This window comes from Curcuma longa, unplaced genomic scaffold, assembly GCF_044706935.1.
Source record: "Curcuma longa cultivar G26 ecotype Majalengka, Jawa Barat unplaced genomic scaffold, ITB_CL_G26_1.1 contig_19278, whole genome shotgun sequence".
In the NCBI taxonomy this organism is placed as follows: Eukaryota; Viridiplantae; Streptophyta; class Magnoliopsida; order Zingiberales; family Zingiberaceae; genus Curcuma; species Curcuma longa.
This window is the reverse complement of record NW_027431054.1, coordinates 1-13,583: the sequence shown is the minus strand read 5'-3', so window position 1 is coordinate 13,583 and position 13,583 is coordinate 1. Positions and strand designations below refer to the sequence as shown.

The 13,583-nt window shown below is 38.6% G+C and overlaps 2 protein-coding genes across 3 annotated transcripts; one reads left to right on the top strand and one right to left on the bottom strand.

Annotated features, from left to right (window-relative positions):
- The first annotated feature begins 1,252 nt into the window (after window positions 1–1,252).
- Window positions 1,253–3,009, top strand: LOC141817078 (CBL-interacting protein kinase 4-like). Its single transcript, XM_074704767.1, has one exon. It carries the CDS (start codon window positions 1,342–1,344, stop codon window positions 2,641–2,643), a length of 1,302 nt encoding a protein of 433 aa, XP_074560868.1. The 5' UTR covers window positions 1,253–1,341; the 3' UTR covers window positions 2,644–3,009.
- A 2,208-nt stretch (window positions 3,010–5,217) lies between these two features.
- Window positions 5,218–10,714, bottom strand: LOC141817079 (U3 small nucleolar RNA-associated protein 18 homolog). 2 transcript variants are annotated; one of them, XM_074704769.1, is made up of 2 exons: window positions 10,341–10,714; window positions 5,218–7,214 (listed from the first exon to the last, which is right to left on the bottom strand). In XM_074704769.1, exon 2 carries the CDS (start codon window positions 7,207–7,209, stop codon window positions 5,401–5,403), a length of 1,809 nt encoding a protein of 602 aa, XP_074560870.1. In that variant the 5' UTR covers window positions 7,210–7,214; window positions 10,341–10,714; the 3' UTR covers window positions 5,218–5,400. The 2 variants fall into 2 exon arrangements, with proteins under 2 accessions (XP_074560870.1, XP_074560869.1); XM_074704768.1 differs by lacking the exon at window positions 10,341–10,714 and adding an exon at window positions 8,392–8,702.
- Window positions 10,715–13,583: the final 2,869 nt, after the last annotated feature.

Genomic DNA, 13,583 nt, shown 5'->3' with positions numbered 1-13,583 from the left:
CACTTTTGATAAAATTTTGTTGAATACCAAAGTATGTTGAGGAACATGCATTAAATAAAAAAGAAATTTAAAGAGAAAATAATTAATTCTAAATGTTTTTTAGGCAAATACCCAAAATATTATATTTAATTTAGCTTATATAATTCAAAGAGTGTTATGCTTATTTTAATCAGAATGGCTTAGGCCATTAATCAATTTTATAGGTGTTCTAAGGCAATTAACTAAGATGATTATGAAACTAATTTTATCTTTAATTTTCCACCATATCATCATTATGAATATAATTCGAATTGTCACTTATGGTAATTACAATTTGCTAACTATATGTCTGATTTAACAAATATGATTGTTTTAAAATTCAATTAACAATAATTTACATTTTTAGAAATCATTTGAATGTTGTTTGTATTAACTTCAAATTTTGCAATGAATTATGATATCTAAAATCCAATTTTAAAATCTCTATATTTGTGAAAAATTCATGTTAATTTTAAATTCCCAAGTTAAAGAACCCAAAATTTTAATAATTATAAATATGTTAAAGAACATTTAGAATTTTAAATCCACTCAATTTCAGTATTTTTACCATATTTTAATATGGAAATTATAAATATGTAAATTCTTTTTTTCTAATTTTTTAAAAATAAGGATCAATTTAAAAAAACATCCAAATTTTAAAATCTCTATATTCGGTGTGAAAAATTCATGTTAATTTTAAATTTCCCAAGTTAAAGAACCCGAAAATTTTAATAATTATAAATATGTTAAAGGATCAATTTACCTTAAAAAACATTTATAATTTTAAATCAAATCACTCAATTTCAGTTTTTTTACCATAATTTTATTTAATTGTATGGAACTTAGTCATTTTTAGGTAGAAAATAATCGGTAAATTCTTTTTCTAATCTTTAAAAATAAGTGAAAGAGAGGAGAAAATGGCAATATATAAAAAAATACACCAGATTCATTTTTAAACTAATAAATAAAAATAAATTTAATCATCTTTTAGTTTCCTTTAAAAAAAATCATTTTAAAAAGATGAAATATATTTTATTGGATTATTGTACTTGTATATTTATATAATATTCCATAGTTTATCTAACTTAAACCCTACTCAATAGTATTTTACATAAATGCCCCTTCAACGGTTATTAATGAATTTGAAAGGCTAATTAAAATTATAATGGTATTAGAATACAATTAAAAAGGTAAGCAACATATAAAGGCAGCTTAATGACTAATTAATGAGGTGCATAAATAAACGGCACCTGAGTAGACCCTCAACTTCAACCAATCACAAATGGAGGCGAAGTGGGGGAGGTTTTAGAGCAAGCGCACCTGATGGGTAGCCGACAACCATCGCCTTCCACTGACGCCGCCGCCGCCGCCGCCACGAAGCGCCGCCACCAAGAGGTGCTCCTCGGTAAGTACGAGCTCGGGCGCCTCCTTGGCCGCGGCACCTTCGCGAAGGTCTACCTCGCCCGCTCCGTCTCGGACGGCACCGACGTCGCCGTGAAGATCCTCGACAAGGCGGAGATGGTGGAGACGGGGATGGCCGACAGCGTGCTCACTGAGGTGGCCGCCATGCGCCGCCTCTCTCACCCCAACATCCTCAAGCTCTACGAGGTGCTGGCGACGCGGTCCAAGATCTTCCTCGTCATGGAGCACGCCCCCGGCGGCGACCTCCTCGGCCGCGTCGCCCGCCGCCGCCTCCCGGAGCACGCAACCCGGCGCTACTTCCACCAGCTCGTCTCCGCCCTACACTACTGCCATGCCCGCGGCGTCGCCCATCGCGACGTCAAGCCCCAGAACCTGCTCCTTGACCGCGACGGCAACGTCAAGGTCTCCGACTTCGGCCTCGCAGCCCTCCCCGACCGGCTCCGCGACGGCCTCCTTCTCACCGCCTGCGGCACGCCGGCCTACACCGCCCCCGAGGTCTTCCGCCGCAAGGGCTACGACGGCGCGGCGGCCGACGCCTGGTCATGCGGCGTCATCCTCTTCGTCCTCCTCGCCGGCTCCCTCCCCTTCGACGACACTAACCTCGCCGTCATGTACCGCCGGATCCACCGCCGCGACTACGAGCTCCCTCCGTGGATCTCGCCGCCGGCGCGCCGCCTCCTCGTCCGCCTCCTCGACCCCAATCCCGACACCAGGATGACCATCGCCAACCTACTCGACCACCCTTGGCTCAAGCGCTCCCTCAGCTTGGACTCCCAGCTCGACAACCTCTCGCCGCCCCCTCTCGCTGCCGCGCATGCCATGAACGCGTTCGACATAATTTCCCTCTCCTCAGGGCTCGACCTCTCCCTCCTCTTCGACGACGCAAAGCCCACGAAGGAGAGGCGCTTCACCTCCACGCACACCATAGACAAGATCATGGACGCGATCCAACTCACCGGAAGTAAACTCGGCCTCGTGGTGGAGACAGAGAAGTCGGCGGCGACGACGGCGGTGGGGGGTTGTGGCTCTGTACTCTCAGTGGAGGTGTCGGAGGTACTGTCGCCGCTTCTACTGGTGGAGATGAGACTGCAGCACGACTGCGTCGGCGACGCCGCCGCCGCCGAATTCTGCTGGGAGGACGTGAAAGCAGAGCTCGGGGACGTCGTGTTCTCTTGGCACGAAACAGAGGAGCTAGGATCCTAGCAATCTCGGGAGGAATCCATGGCCACAAACAATGTTTCAGGAATCTGTTCACCATTTTCTTTGCCGTTCCATTTGATGTTTAGATAGATTAGCGGAATGAAGAATTGTGAAAGCGACGTGGATTTGAGGAAAGTTCATGAGGAATCAAAGCAGGGGATCGATGGTCGGCTGAGGAAGCCCTGTTGTTCTTCCTGTTCATGTTTCTTGTCATTATAGGTATTAAACAAACAAAGCTATCGCCATTGCTTAGTGATTCTCCATGGCATGTTCTTGGATCATCACTCTGAATGGGGTCGAGGTGGAGACTGGTGAAGTGTCGATTGCTTTGCTTTAGGTGGGAGTGGGAGAGCAGCTAAGCAGCGCAACAGGCAGTTTTTTTTTTAATATAAGTGTTTAGATTTCCTCCAACTAATCTTAGACGCCATAGTTCATAGTAAACCAGAAGTACAATTTATATACATTCAGAAGGTTGTACATCGTTCACAGAGCTTTTAAAGTCCTATGACGGATCTCAAGAATCTTAGATTTGAGACTCAATTATAATTGTTCAATGATTTTCCTCTTCATGAATAGCGGATTACAGAAAACGGACTATATAGATACTCAATTTATCCTAATGAAAAAAATTTATATGAGATCAAACCAATTTATAATAACAATTTATATACATTTAGATGGTTGTACACTGCTCACGGACCAACACTCCGACGATCTCAAGAATTTTAGATTCGAGATTCAACTGCAGTGTACTGTAAGGATGATTTTTCTCTAATGAATAGCGGATTAGATAAAACAACCTATTTAGATGGGTCACTGCGAGTGCTTTCCAATTTACCCTAATAATCAGTAAAAATTTTTTATGGGACCAAACCAGTTCATAATAAGCTTGAAGTACAATTTATATACATGGTGGTAAAGCAACAGTTAAAGCAACAGCTCAAGAATATTAAATTCGAGATTCAACTATAGCGTACTGTAAGGATGATTTCTCTCTAGTGAATAATAGATTAGATAAAGCAGAATATTTAGATGAGCTATCGCGAGTACTTTCCAATTATCCTAATGATTGATAAAAATTTTTATGGGATATAATCGATCACTCCTATAATTAATTGATGTAAATTGAATATCTAATGCTAAAAAAAAAAATTATACACATGTCAATATTAGGGTGGTGTGCTAGCAACATTTTGGTATAGCATATTTATTATTTTTGCAAAATAGTAATCAAACTTATCTTAACATATTAAGTTATTTATAAACCACAAGCATCATTTGAGAGAGGTGCTATTTTATAAGGTTTTTCTTCTTTATTCAAACCAAGTGAAATTGATTGAAATGAAGTCTTTAATAGCCTTCTCTCATCCCATGCTCTTCTTGGTCTATTTCTGGCTAAAGTAGATTTAACCTTTCAAATGTAAGTTGTTTTATAGAGATTAATGGGCATCATACAAGTTTAAAAAAAGTATGTTGATGAAAGTGAAGTGCACTAAATAATTAACCTACTTTCATTGGTTTAATGTCTAAATCTCTCATTGGAATGTCCACCCCAAAAGTTTGTGAACATCTTGGTGAAATTGACAATGTACAAATCACACAGAGGAAAAAGAAAAAAAATTAAAATATGCAAGAGATAACAGAGGTCTACCTCAATAGTTTTAAGGTTGCACCAAATGCTTGCTTTCAATAGGAGATGAGTTTATTTATTCTTCTCTACCAAATTTCTTTCCTTCTAATTTGCCTATCAAACTTTGGATGAAATTGAAATTTTGATCCTCTTAGTTGTTACTCTACTTTCCAACTGTACTACATTAGAGGAGGCAGTTATAAAGCTTTGAGCTAACTAGACATAGAAATGAACTCCATATGAACATGTCGAATAAAACTAGTTTAACTTGAGCACCAATGGTGGAAATTTGATGTCCATCTTATCCATATTATAACAATATCACCTGAACAGCAGAAGTGAAAATAAATTGCCAACTTGATCCATCAGATAATATGAATAAACAGGATTAGAACTGATTGTGTTGTCACTCAAGGACAAAAGCTAAAATAACTAAAATAACTCATCACCACCAACCTAAGAAGCAATTATTACTTAAGTGCTTTGAATTTAGCTAACAAAGTGACAGTTTGCAAGAAAATGAACACAAAAAACAAAAACAGAAACAAAAAAAAAATCATGCAGACGACCTCAAATACTCTGAACCATTGTATCCTTCGTGATGATAACAAATGTGGAGAAGAATTTATGAAAAAGTAATCAAAGGTCATGAATCAAGTAGGACCGCACTGGACAAGCAAAGTTCCCACTTGCAGCATGTTGCCTTGTAGGGCCACAACAATATTTAATTATGTTGGATAAAAGATTAACCGACATCAAAGCCGATATTAGCGATAAGCATTTTACGGATAAAAAATTTCTAAAAGCTAAGAACACAAGTGTTTATTCTGCAGAAACACTTCTGAGTTAGGCCAAGTAGCAGAATCTAGTGCATACAGTGGTTGCAAGCTAAGCAATCCAGTTGAATGTTTCTACTTGATTTATGCAAGATAAAATGAACAAACCTGTTGTAGTCGGGCCAGAGCAAGAACAAGTCAATCATAAAGTTGATAAAAGATGGCTGTCACAAAATTCCAAACTAATTTGGTTACATACTCATTAAAGAGCTCAGATGATATTTTATATGGTTCAGAGAGAAAACTAGATACCGAGCACAAGCAACCAAAAGCTGTAAATGTTCTTAATGTGCTTCATGCATTTTGGTAATGGTGCAACTTGTAGAGCAAAACCTTTCCAGCAGCATTTCCTACTGTCAGAAATCCACCTCCAGGGCTGAAATCAAGACAGCGCGGATACTGGAGGCTAAATCTTGGAGGAGGATAGTTTGAGAATACATTGTACGATGGGATATGCACCAGCTTCAGACCATTCTTATTCACTCTTGAGATGATAGCCAAAATCTGACTGTCAGGGTTGAACTTCATATGATCAACCATTGTCGTTAAATTTTCAATAGTCTTCAATGGCTTTTGCTTTCCCCCAAGAAACTCCTCTCTCTTGTAAACATTAACAATACCACTGGCTGAACCTGAAGCAAACAAAGAACTGTCTTGTGAGACACAGAGGGCTGATCCACCTATGCTACCATCATCAATGCCTTTGTGAATGCACCTCCTAGTTCTGAGATCCCAGTGATACACATGTCCATCACCTCCACTGCTCAGTAGCTGCTGTCCACCATCAGCAAAAGCCAAACATCGAGCACTTCCATTCATCTTCAAAGTTCCAATTAACTCCTTTGTTCGTGAGGAAACCAAAAGGATGTAACCTTCATTGCCAATGAATGCAATGGTGTTCGAATCAGGAGAAACCTCAAAAACTTCCAAGCTTTTCTCTTCTCTCCCAGTCAAGGGACCTATCTTACTCACAGCTGCTTTAACCATATCAATGCTGTAAAAGAATTTCCTCCTGCCTGAAAGTATAACCTCAGAACCATTGGGTAAAAAGGATGCCTTATGAACAGGGCAATCCTCAATAAAGATACTTTGTATTTGAGGATTCCGCTTTCCATCCACTTGGAAAAATCTTATCCGCCTATCAAGTCCAGCCGTCAGAAGTAATTGACCATTTCTGTGAAACTGAACTGAATTGATTGGACCATTAGAGGGCTCCTCAACATTAGCATTTACCATCCTCGAGTATTCCAGTAATCCAGGTAAAAGTTTAGTATTGCCCTTTATGACAAGCTCATCATTGCTACGAAGAATATCATTAGCTTCAGCATCCTCATAGCCATGGGCAATAGTGACACCACTTTCATCGTAAGAGTCTTCGTCACAATCATTTGCACGAGCATTCTTACCATCAACATTTGCCCACTCTGTTCCTGGATTTAGCTTAGCATGTTGAGCCCTCAACCGAGCAATGTAATCTGTACCAGAAATAACTTGCTCATTAACCTCCTTCCTAAGCTTCCTCAACCTATTCATATGAATTATATTGACCTCTGTCCTTTCCTCCTCCTCATCTATCCATGCAGGTTTCGGCTTTTCTTTGTAGGTGTCTTCTGCAGCCATAGCATGCAGTTCCTCTTCATACACAACCATCTCATTGCTGGTGGACCTATCCATGAAGAACAATGGGGCATCTGCTTTGACCTGCTTGTTGCCATCAGCATTGAATTCCTTCCCAAACTCCAAGGGATTATAAATGACACCGAACAAAGAACTCTCAAGACTCTTCATCTTCTCTTCTGCAGCCTTTTCTGCCTTCTCCTTCGAGGCATTCTTACTCCGACTCCTTTTCATTTTCTTCTGTCCAATTTCTTGTGCCTTTTCATCAAGTGAAACATTCATATCTATACTCTTCTTTGATTTTTTCTTCTTTTTCTGAGAAAAATCATCAGCCTTCACAGTTCTCTTCTTTGATTTTTTCAACTTAATTTCCTCAATCAAATCAACTTCCTGAACTTCATCATCCACAACCGCATCAGCTACCTCTCTATCAAGTTTATTGCCCTTCATTTCATTCATAAGCACACTTTGGGAAATTAAACTCATTTTAACTGCAAAAGGAAGAATTTAATTAGAAACCAAATCGTATGATGCAAACATGAAAAACAATATAAATACGAAGCAAATGTAAAAAATCAAGTAAACAATAGATGTAAAGATATGTAAAACAGAAAAAGAAGATGCAAATATGATGCATAAGTACAGTCAATATGAAGGAATGCTGAAGTCTGATATTCAAGATCTGGTGCATCTAAACTAAACCATAACCCGTATCATGTCGAAGATGATAATTTCTCAAGGAAAGCTCAGTAGAAAGCAATAAATCAAGTAGCCTTTAACCAGACAAAAGAAGCAAAATAAACAATAATACTATTATATTCTAAGTACACAAAAGAAATTACAACAAAGTGCCAGTGGTTATCAACGTATCATAAGGGTTGCTATGAAGGAGTGTGCCAATTTGTCTTACAAAAAAAAAAGCATCACAACTGAGATGCATCATGGAATGGGAAGTCCAGACAAGATAGGATTACAAGATCTATCAGCAAAAAATTTGAAATGGTCCAGACCTAAATAATAGCTACTGCATATGGAAATATGCCATTTAATTAAAACAATCAACATGATGTCATTCATAATTTTGTCTCTCATATAATTCGAGAATAAACCCTTAATAGAAAGAAAGAAAGACATTATAATTAAGACACAAGCAGGTGTAGTTCATGATGCAAACTTTAGAATCAGCATCCAAACATTTCAGGCAGGAGCATGTTATGCCAACTACTTTTTAGCCAAATAGCTCCCACCTATGTTTGTCTAATGTAGTAGGATCCTCATAGTTCAGTCCATAGTTATTAAACCAAACCAGACATGGACCTTATCACGCCTCGGGAAGGCCGTCCGAAAAATTTCGACAACGTCTCCCCAGTAACTATGACAATTTCCCTAAATACGTGCATAAATACACGGCCACATACGGCCAGAATTAGGACTACACGTCCAATAAACACGCCCAACTACAAACAGATATAAAATAAGGCCTACACGGCCACACAACAGCTATCACATGCATACTAACCAACATAATCCCATTTTACGTAACGGAAACTTCGTAAATCCAACAAAACACATAACCACAATGCAAATCCAACACAACTACAGAAATGTGATAAAATCCAAACCACTACTACATTCCCAAAACACCACTGAAAACAACATAAATCATACCAACTACTATCAAAACCTCCTGAAGTGAGATGACAGCAGTCGACCGAAATGTCAAGCTCCAAGTAACCTATCTGCTATCTGGGGAGAAAACAAAATAATCCCCAGGGTCTGGGTAGTGAGCATTAGATACTCAGTGGGTACAGAATAGAAGTGCATGTAAGATAAACTAGTAGGAATAACAAGAATATAACCTCTGGAATGAATAAGTACAGGAGAGGTAAGCACAAATCGACAGATAATAGGTATCAACAGATAGCATGAATTATGGAACTCGAACATGGTGTATCAACTGAGACAACCAAGAAAGAATGATACTGTGCAACGGTACAAGTAACAGGTACATGTAATCATGTATGTAATGTCATACAAATGCAACAATCATAGCAAACAAATGCAACAGTCGTAAACATATGAGTAAATTAAACTATGTAATAATCCTACCAACGAATGCATGTAAAAACATGTAGCAAACATCGCAAACAAATGCAAGTCTCTGTCCGCACTCTGCATTTCCCCAGTCACTCTCCCGGAGCACAGTGAACTGAGGGGCCAGACAAGACATACTGCACAGACTCCATCAACTAACCACCACTAATCTAGTGGGGAGCGGCAGTGTAGCAGGAGGGCTATATAGCCAGTCCTGGTTGCACCCAACAATAGTGCAATATATGCTCTCGCCACTGAAACTCACCACAACACGGTGCCGGGCAAGAGCCAACAAGAACAGTCAACAATGCTGTCCACAACATCTACAACTAAGTATGGATGCATGATAATTATCCCAACATGTAATAACTACGGTTAATTAGCATGTTCAATAGGTGTCAAAAGAAGTCAACAAGGTCAATAATACAAGAGGTAAGGTTTTCCTACAATAGATAGGTTAATCGAGGTCATATGACACGTATCAAGCAACAAACCCTACAGGTATCAGCATAATGGATGATACAGACAACCAGGAGACTTAACATAATAAAGATCGATCCTCATAAGGTCAAACAACAAGTTTCAAGCATGGATATCAAAGGTATCAACTAAGTGACTAACTCAAACAGCAGGTATGGCAACAAGATAGACAAAATTACAATAAACATGCACTGGAAAAATATATAGACCTGTATTGACCAGATACAGGGTACCCACCTGGTGTGATGCACGTCAAAATTAGAACCTTTCTGTGGAACAGGATCCACACATCCAGATCTTGTAGATTACAACATACAACACCCACTAAGTACAATAATATATTAAATTCTATTACAGGAAAAACTCTAGCCCAATTAAACTCTCATTGACTAGAGTTAGTCTAAACCAGATCAAATCCTAAATCCAACAGATCACTAGTTATCTAATTAATCAATGGATTAAATGTTAATTAACTACTTTGTTAATTAACTAAATTGCAATTTATCCAATTTAACCAATTAATAGCTTAATCATGAATAATTTACCTAATTAAATTAATATCTTTGTTAACTAGGCATAAATCCTAATTAATTAAATCTTATGTCAATTAATTAAACCAGAACCATAACCTAATAAATTCCTAGTCTTATGAAACCCTAATTCCACTCAGATTCATAATTCAATTAGACTCCCGCTAATTCAACATTAGTTAATTTCATAAATTTTTAACCGTATCTAAACTACCCTAATCAAATCCAACAGTAACCCTAATACATTTCAATCCTAACTTCAAGTTAGGTTTCATTAGATTAACCTATCCACTCTAAATTTCATTTATATTCATGCCAATTACAATTAAGCTAATTCCTTTCCATGCCAAACTTAACTAAATCTTAATTGAATCAAGGCTAACAACAACCTATTTGCTCTTAATTACCACCTTTAAACGACTATGAACAACCCAAAAATTCCCCTAGAACAAAAATCTCTACTTACACAGGATAGGATTTAAATTCCAGGAAATCAAATCCCCCAGTACTCACCGAAATCCAATCCAAGCTCCGGTTTTGTTTTACTGCCGAAACCAGTCAAGCCGACGAAGAAGGCAGCGTTGGTCAGCAGGGGATGGCGGCGCCGGCGGCGGCTGACTTAGGCAAAGGGCGTAGGGAGCTTCTGACCTAGGTTTTGGAAGGTGGAAGAGAGGAGGCGGCGCGCGGTGGTGATGGCCGAACACGCGCAAAGGGCTTCTCGTTCAGGGCTAGCTTCGCGCAGCGGCGGCGGCGTCAGACAGAGGAAAGCGACTTGAGGAGAGAACTCGGTGGCCGGAGGTGGAGGCGGCGTCAACTGGGCGAGGGGGTGGCGGCGTGGGTTGGCGAGGAAGGGAAGGAGATAGCGGCGGCGGGGTCTGTGGCAGCGGGAACAGCGTGAAGAGATCGCGCGTGAAGAGATCGGAGTTAAACGGCGCAATTAAACTAGGTTTACAGCGCTAAATCAATTTAAAAATCTAGGGTTTCTTATATGACTGAGTCGGTTACTATAACAAATCAAATTTAATCTTGGTTCACTTAATTTACTACTTAAACGATTTCTGATTTAACACAAATTAATTTTGTTGGATTCGTCTTCGCGAGACGAATCTTTTCATCCATGTTATTTTATCAAAACCTCTTTCAGTACGAACCAAATCAAGTTGGTTCACTTTGGTTCAAATCGAATAGTTTAATTCACCAATCAAATAATTTCATATTTGATCCAATTTAGTTTCGTTGATTTTGTTTTTGTAAGATGAGTTCCATTCTCCCGTATCTCATATTTAATAATCTAATGGGTTTCAATTTTTATGATTTACGTGTTTAACCTAATTGTCTTATTAAATGAGTTAGAATTTAATTAATTAAACCTAATCCATTTTAAATTTATTTTAAGCAACCTTCCTAATCCTCCCTTAAACCCCTAAACCCCTGAAATTAAAATTAATTTTATTTATAAATTTTCTCTGAATTTCTATTTTACAGAAATTAAGATTAATTTTATTTATAAATTGCATGCCAATCTGAACGTTAAAGCAATCTGACCCATTAGTCAGACAAGTGTAGGATAATTGCCATGAAAATTTAAATTTCTGCATTAATATGGATAAGGATCATCTTCCATATACTATGGTGCAAAGGAAACTCAAGATCTCGCCCCCGAGGTATAGCTGAGTTAGTTACGACGTAGCAGAGTTGCAGAAGAGGACAAGAATTTGAATCCTAGCGAAGCCAACAATACCCTCCTGCGTCGTGATCAACTACAATTTCCTGATTTATCTCCTTATAAATGATCGTGGAACCGATCATGTGGGATCGCTAAGGTGACGGATTCCAACTTTTGCAGAAAAAAAGGAAACTCAAGATCTCTCCAAATAACGGAGTAGAGGTTTTTTTTTTAAAAAAAAAAGTAAAGCCCAGTGACACATGTCAATACATGCTAAATTATTAACTGGAGTGACGCGACAACACATGATGAATGCAATAACAGATACAACCATAGTTCCAACCCGAAATCAAACTATATGACCTCCAAGTCACTGGTTCAATGGTTGGACTAATGGGTCAGCTGGTCGAACTGCTTGGCCACTTGGTCATCATTAGGGCCAAGTCCATTGATAGGACCAACCTAGTTCCACAGGTTAGACTGCAAAAATTAATGATTTTCTTCTGCATAAGTCTGCTGCATCATAACGACAACTCAGATATGTCTCTTCTGGAAGCTATGCCCCGGGGGCATACACATTATAATATGGTGGCAATAATAAATAAACACAACGACAACATTCTTAAGTATTTGTTAACTTTGATGATCAATCATTCAATACTTTAGATGCTTTCAATTATACATACACTATCTTGATTCCCACTGCTAAGTACTACCAACTTCAATGCTGCATATATCTGTAAAAAAACTTTCCGAAGAAACTTAGGGCAAAAACAAGCATGCGGGTGTCATAAAATTTCCGTTCATCTATCTATAATAACTTATATCATCCTTTTGAAGTAGAATCCACGAATTGAGTTTCGTTTACCCTATTGCAAGGATAAATTTACTGAAGTTATATTTGCAATGTGGAGTGAAAAAACAAACTGTGCAAGGACATGAGCCAATTTGAGATTTTTTTTCCCCCCCCCCCCCCCCCCCCTGAGATATCATGCGAATCTAGAAAAAAAAACTCAAAATCCGAGTTTGCTGATAGAATAGAATCTAAATCAGAAATAGGATGGAGAAGAGATTACGAGATACCTGTACCTGCGTGAAACGGTGAGAGGAGAGAAGCTATGAGGTGATAGTCCGGAGGTTGGCGTTACGTTGCCTCTGGTGTTCGCCGTTCGCTGGGAACTCGGGAGAGAGAGAGGCGGCGGCGGGTAGGGCAAAGCAAGGGTAAATTTGGTTTGAAGAATAGGAGATAATTAATCATAAATTTTGGACATCTTAAAATATTAAAGTAATATTACAATATTAAACAATAAACTATTTTTATTTTGTGAAAATTATATAATTTTTTTAATAATTTAAAATTTCAATCTTTCCTTTGATTTTTAAAGGGATTGTTTTTTTTAAATCTTTAGAAATTATATATATATATATATATATTTAGATTTCAAAATATATAACAATATTTTTAAAAACATATATGTGCTTCACAAGGATTTATTTATATTTATTTGATATTATAAAATACATAAATAAGTTTAAAAATTATATATATATATATATATATATATATATATATATATATATATATATATATGCCTTAGAATCGCCGATTCGAACTGCTCTTGCCGTCATCCGCTTCACACCGATTCGAGCTACCCTCGTCGTCATCCACTCCACGTCGATTCGAGCTGCCCTTGCCGTCATCTGCTCCATGTCGTTGACAAGCGAAGAGGCTCTGCAAGGTTACGAGACGCCAGCGCCCGAGCTTTGCGAGGCTACGTGTCGTCATCGTCGCCTTCGTTAGACCCACTTCACCGTTGCCATCCATTCGCCGCGGGAAGACGCTACCGCTGCTCGATCTCTGTGAGCCGTCGCCTTTGTCTGATTCTTTCGTCGCCGGAAGGCCTTCCGCCGCCCGAGCTCTGTGAGGCTACGCGTCTGGTCCAATCTCTTTACATTGTTATTTTTGACTGTTGTTTGTTAAGTTTAGATTAAAATTTCATCTTCATTATTTGATGTTAGGATTTGTGTGCATTGAGTTGATTGATATATAATCTCTGATAATTTTCACTATAAACTTCAATTCCTTAGAT

Excerpts from the sequence above, each read along its gene's own strand:
- LOC141817079 (XM_074704769.1), bottom strand. The coding sequence starts at position 7,209 with ATGAGTTTAATTTCCCAAAGTGTGCTTATGAATGAAATGAAGGGCAAT.
- LOC141817078 (XM_074704767.1), top strand. The coding sequence starts at position 1,342 with ATGGGTAGCCGACAACCATCGCCTTCCACTGACGCCGCCGCCGCCGCC.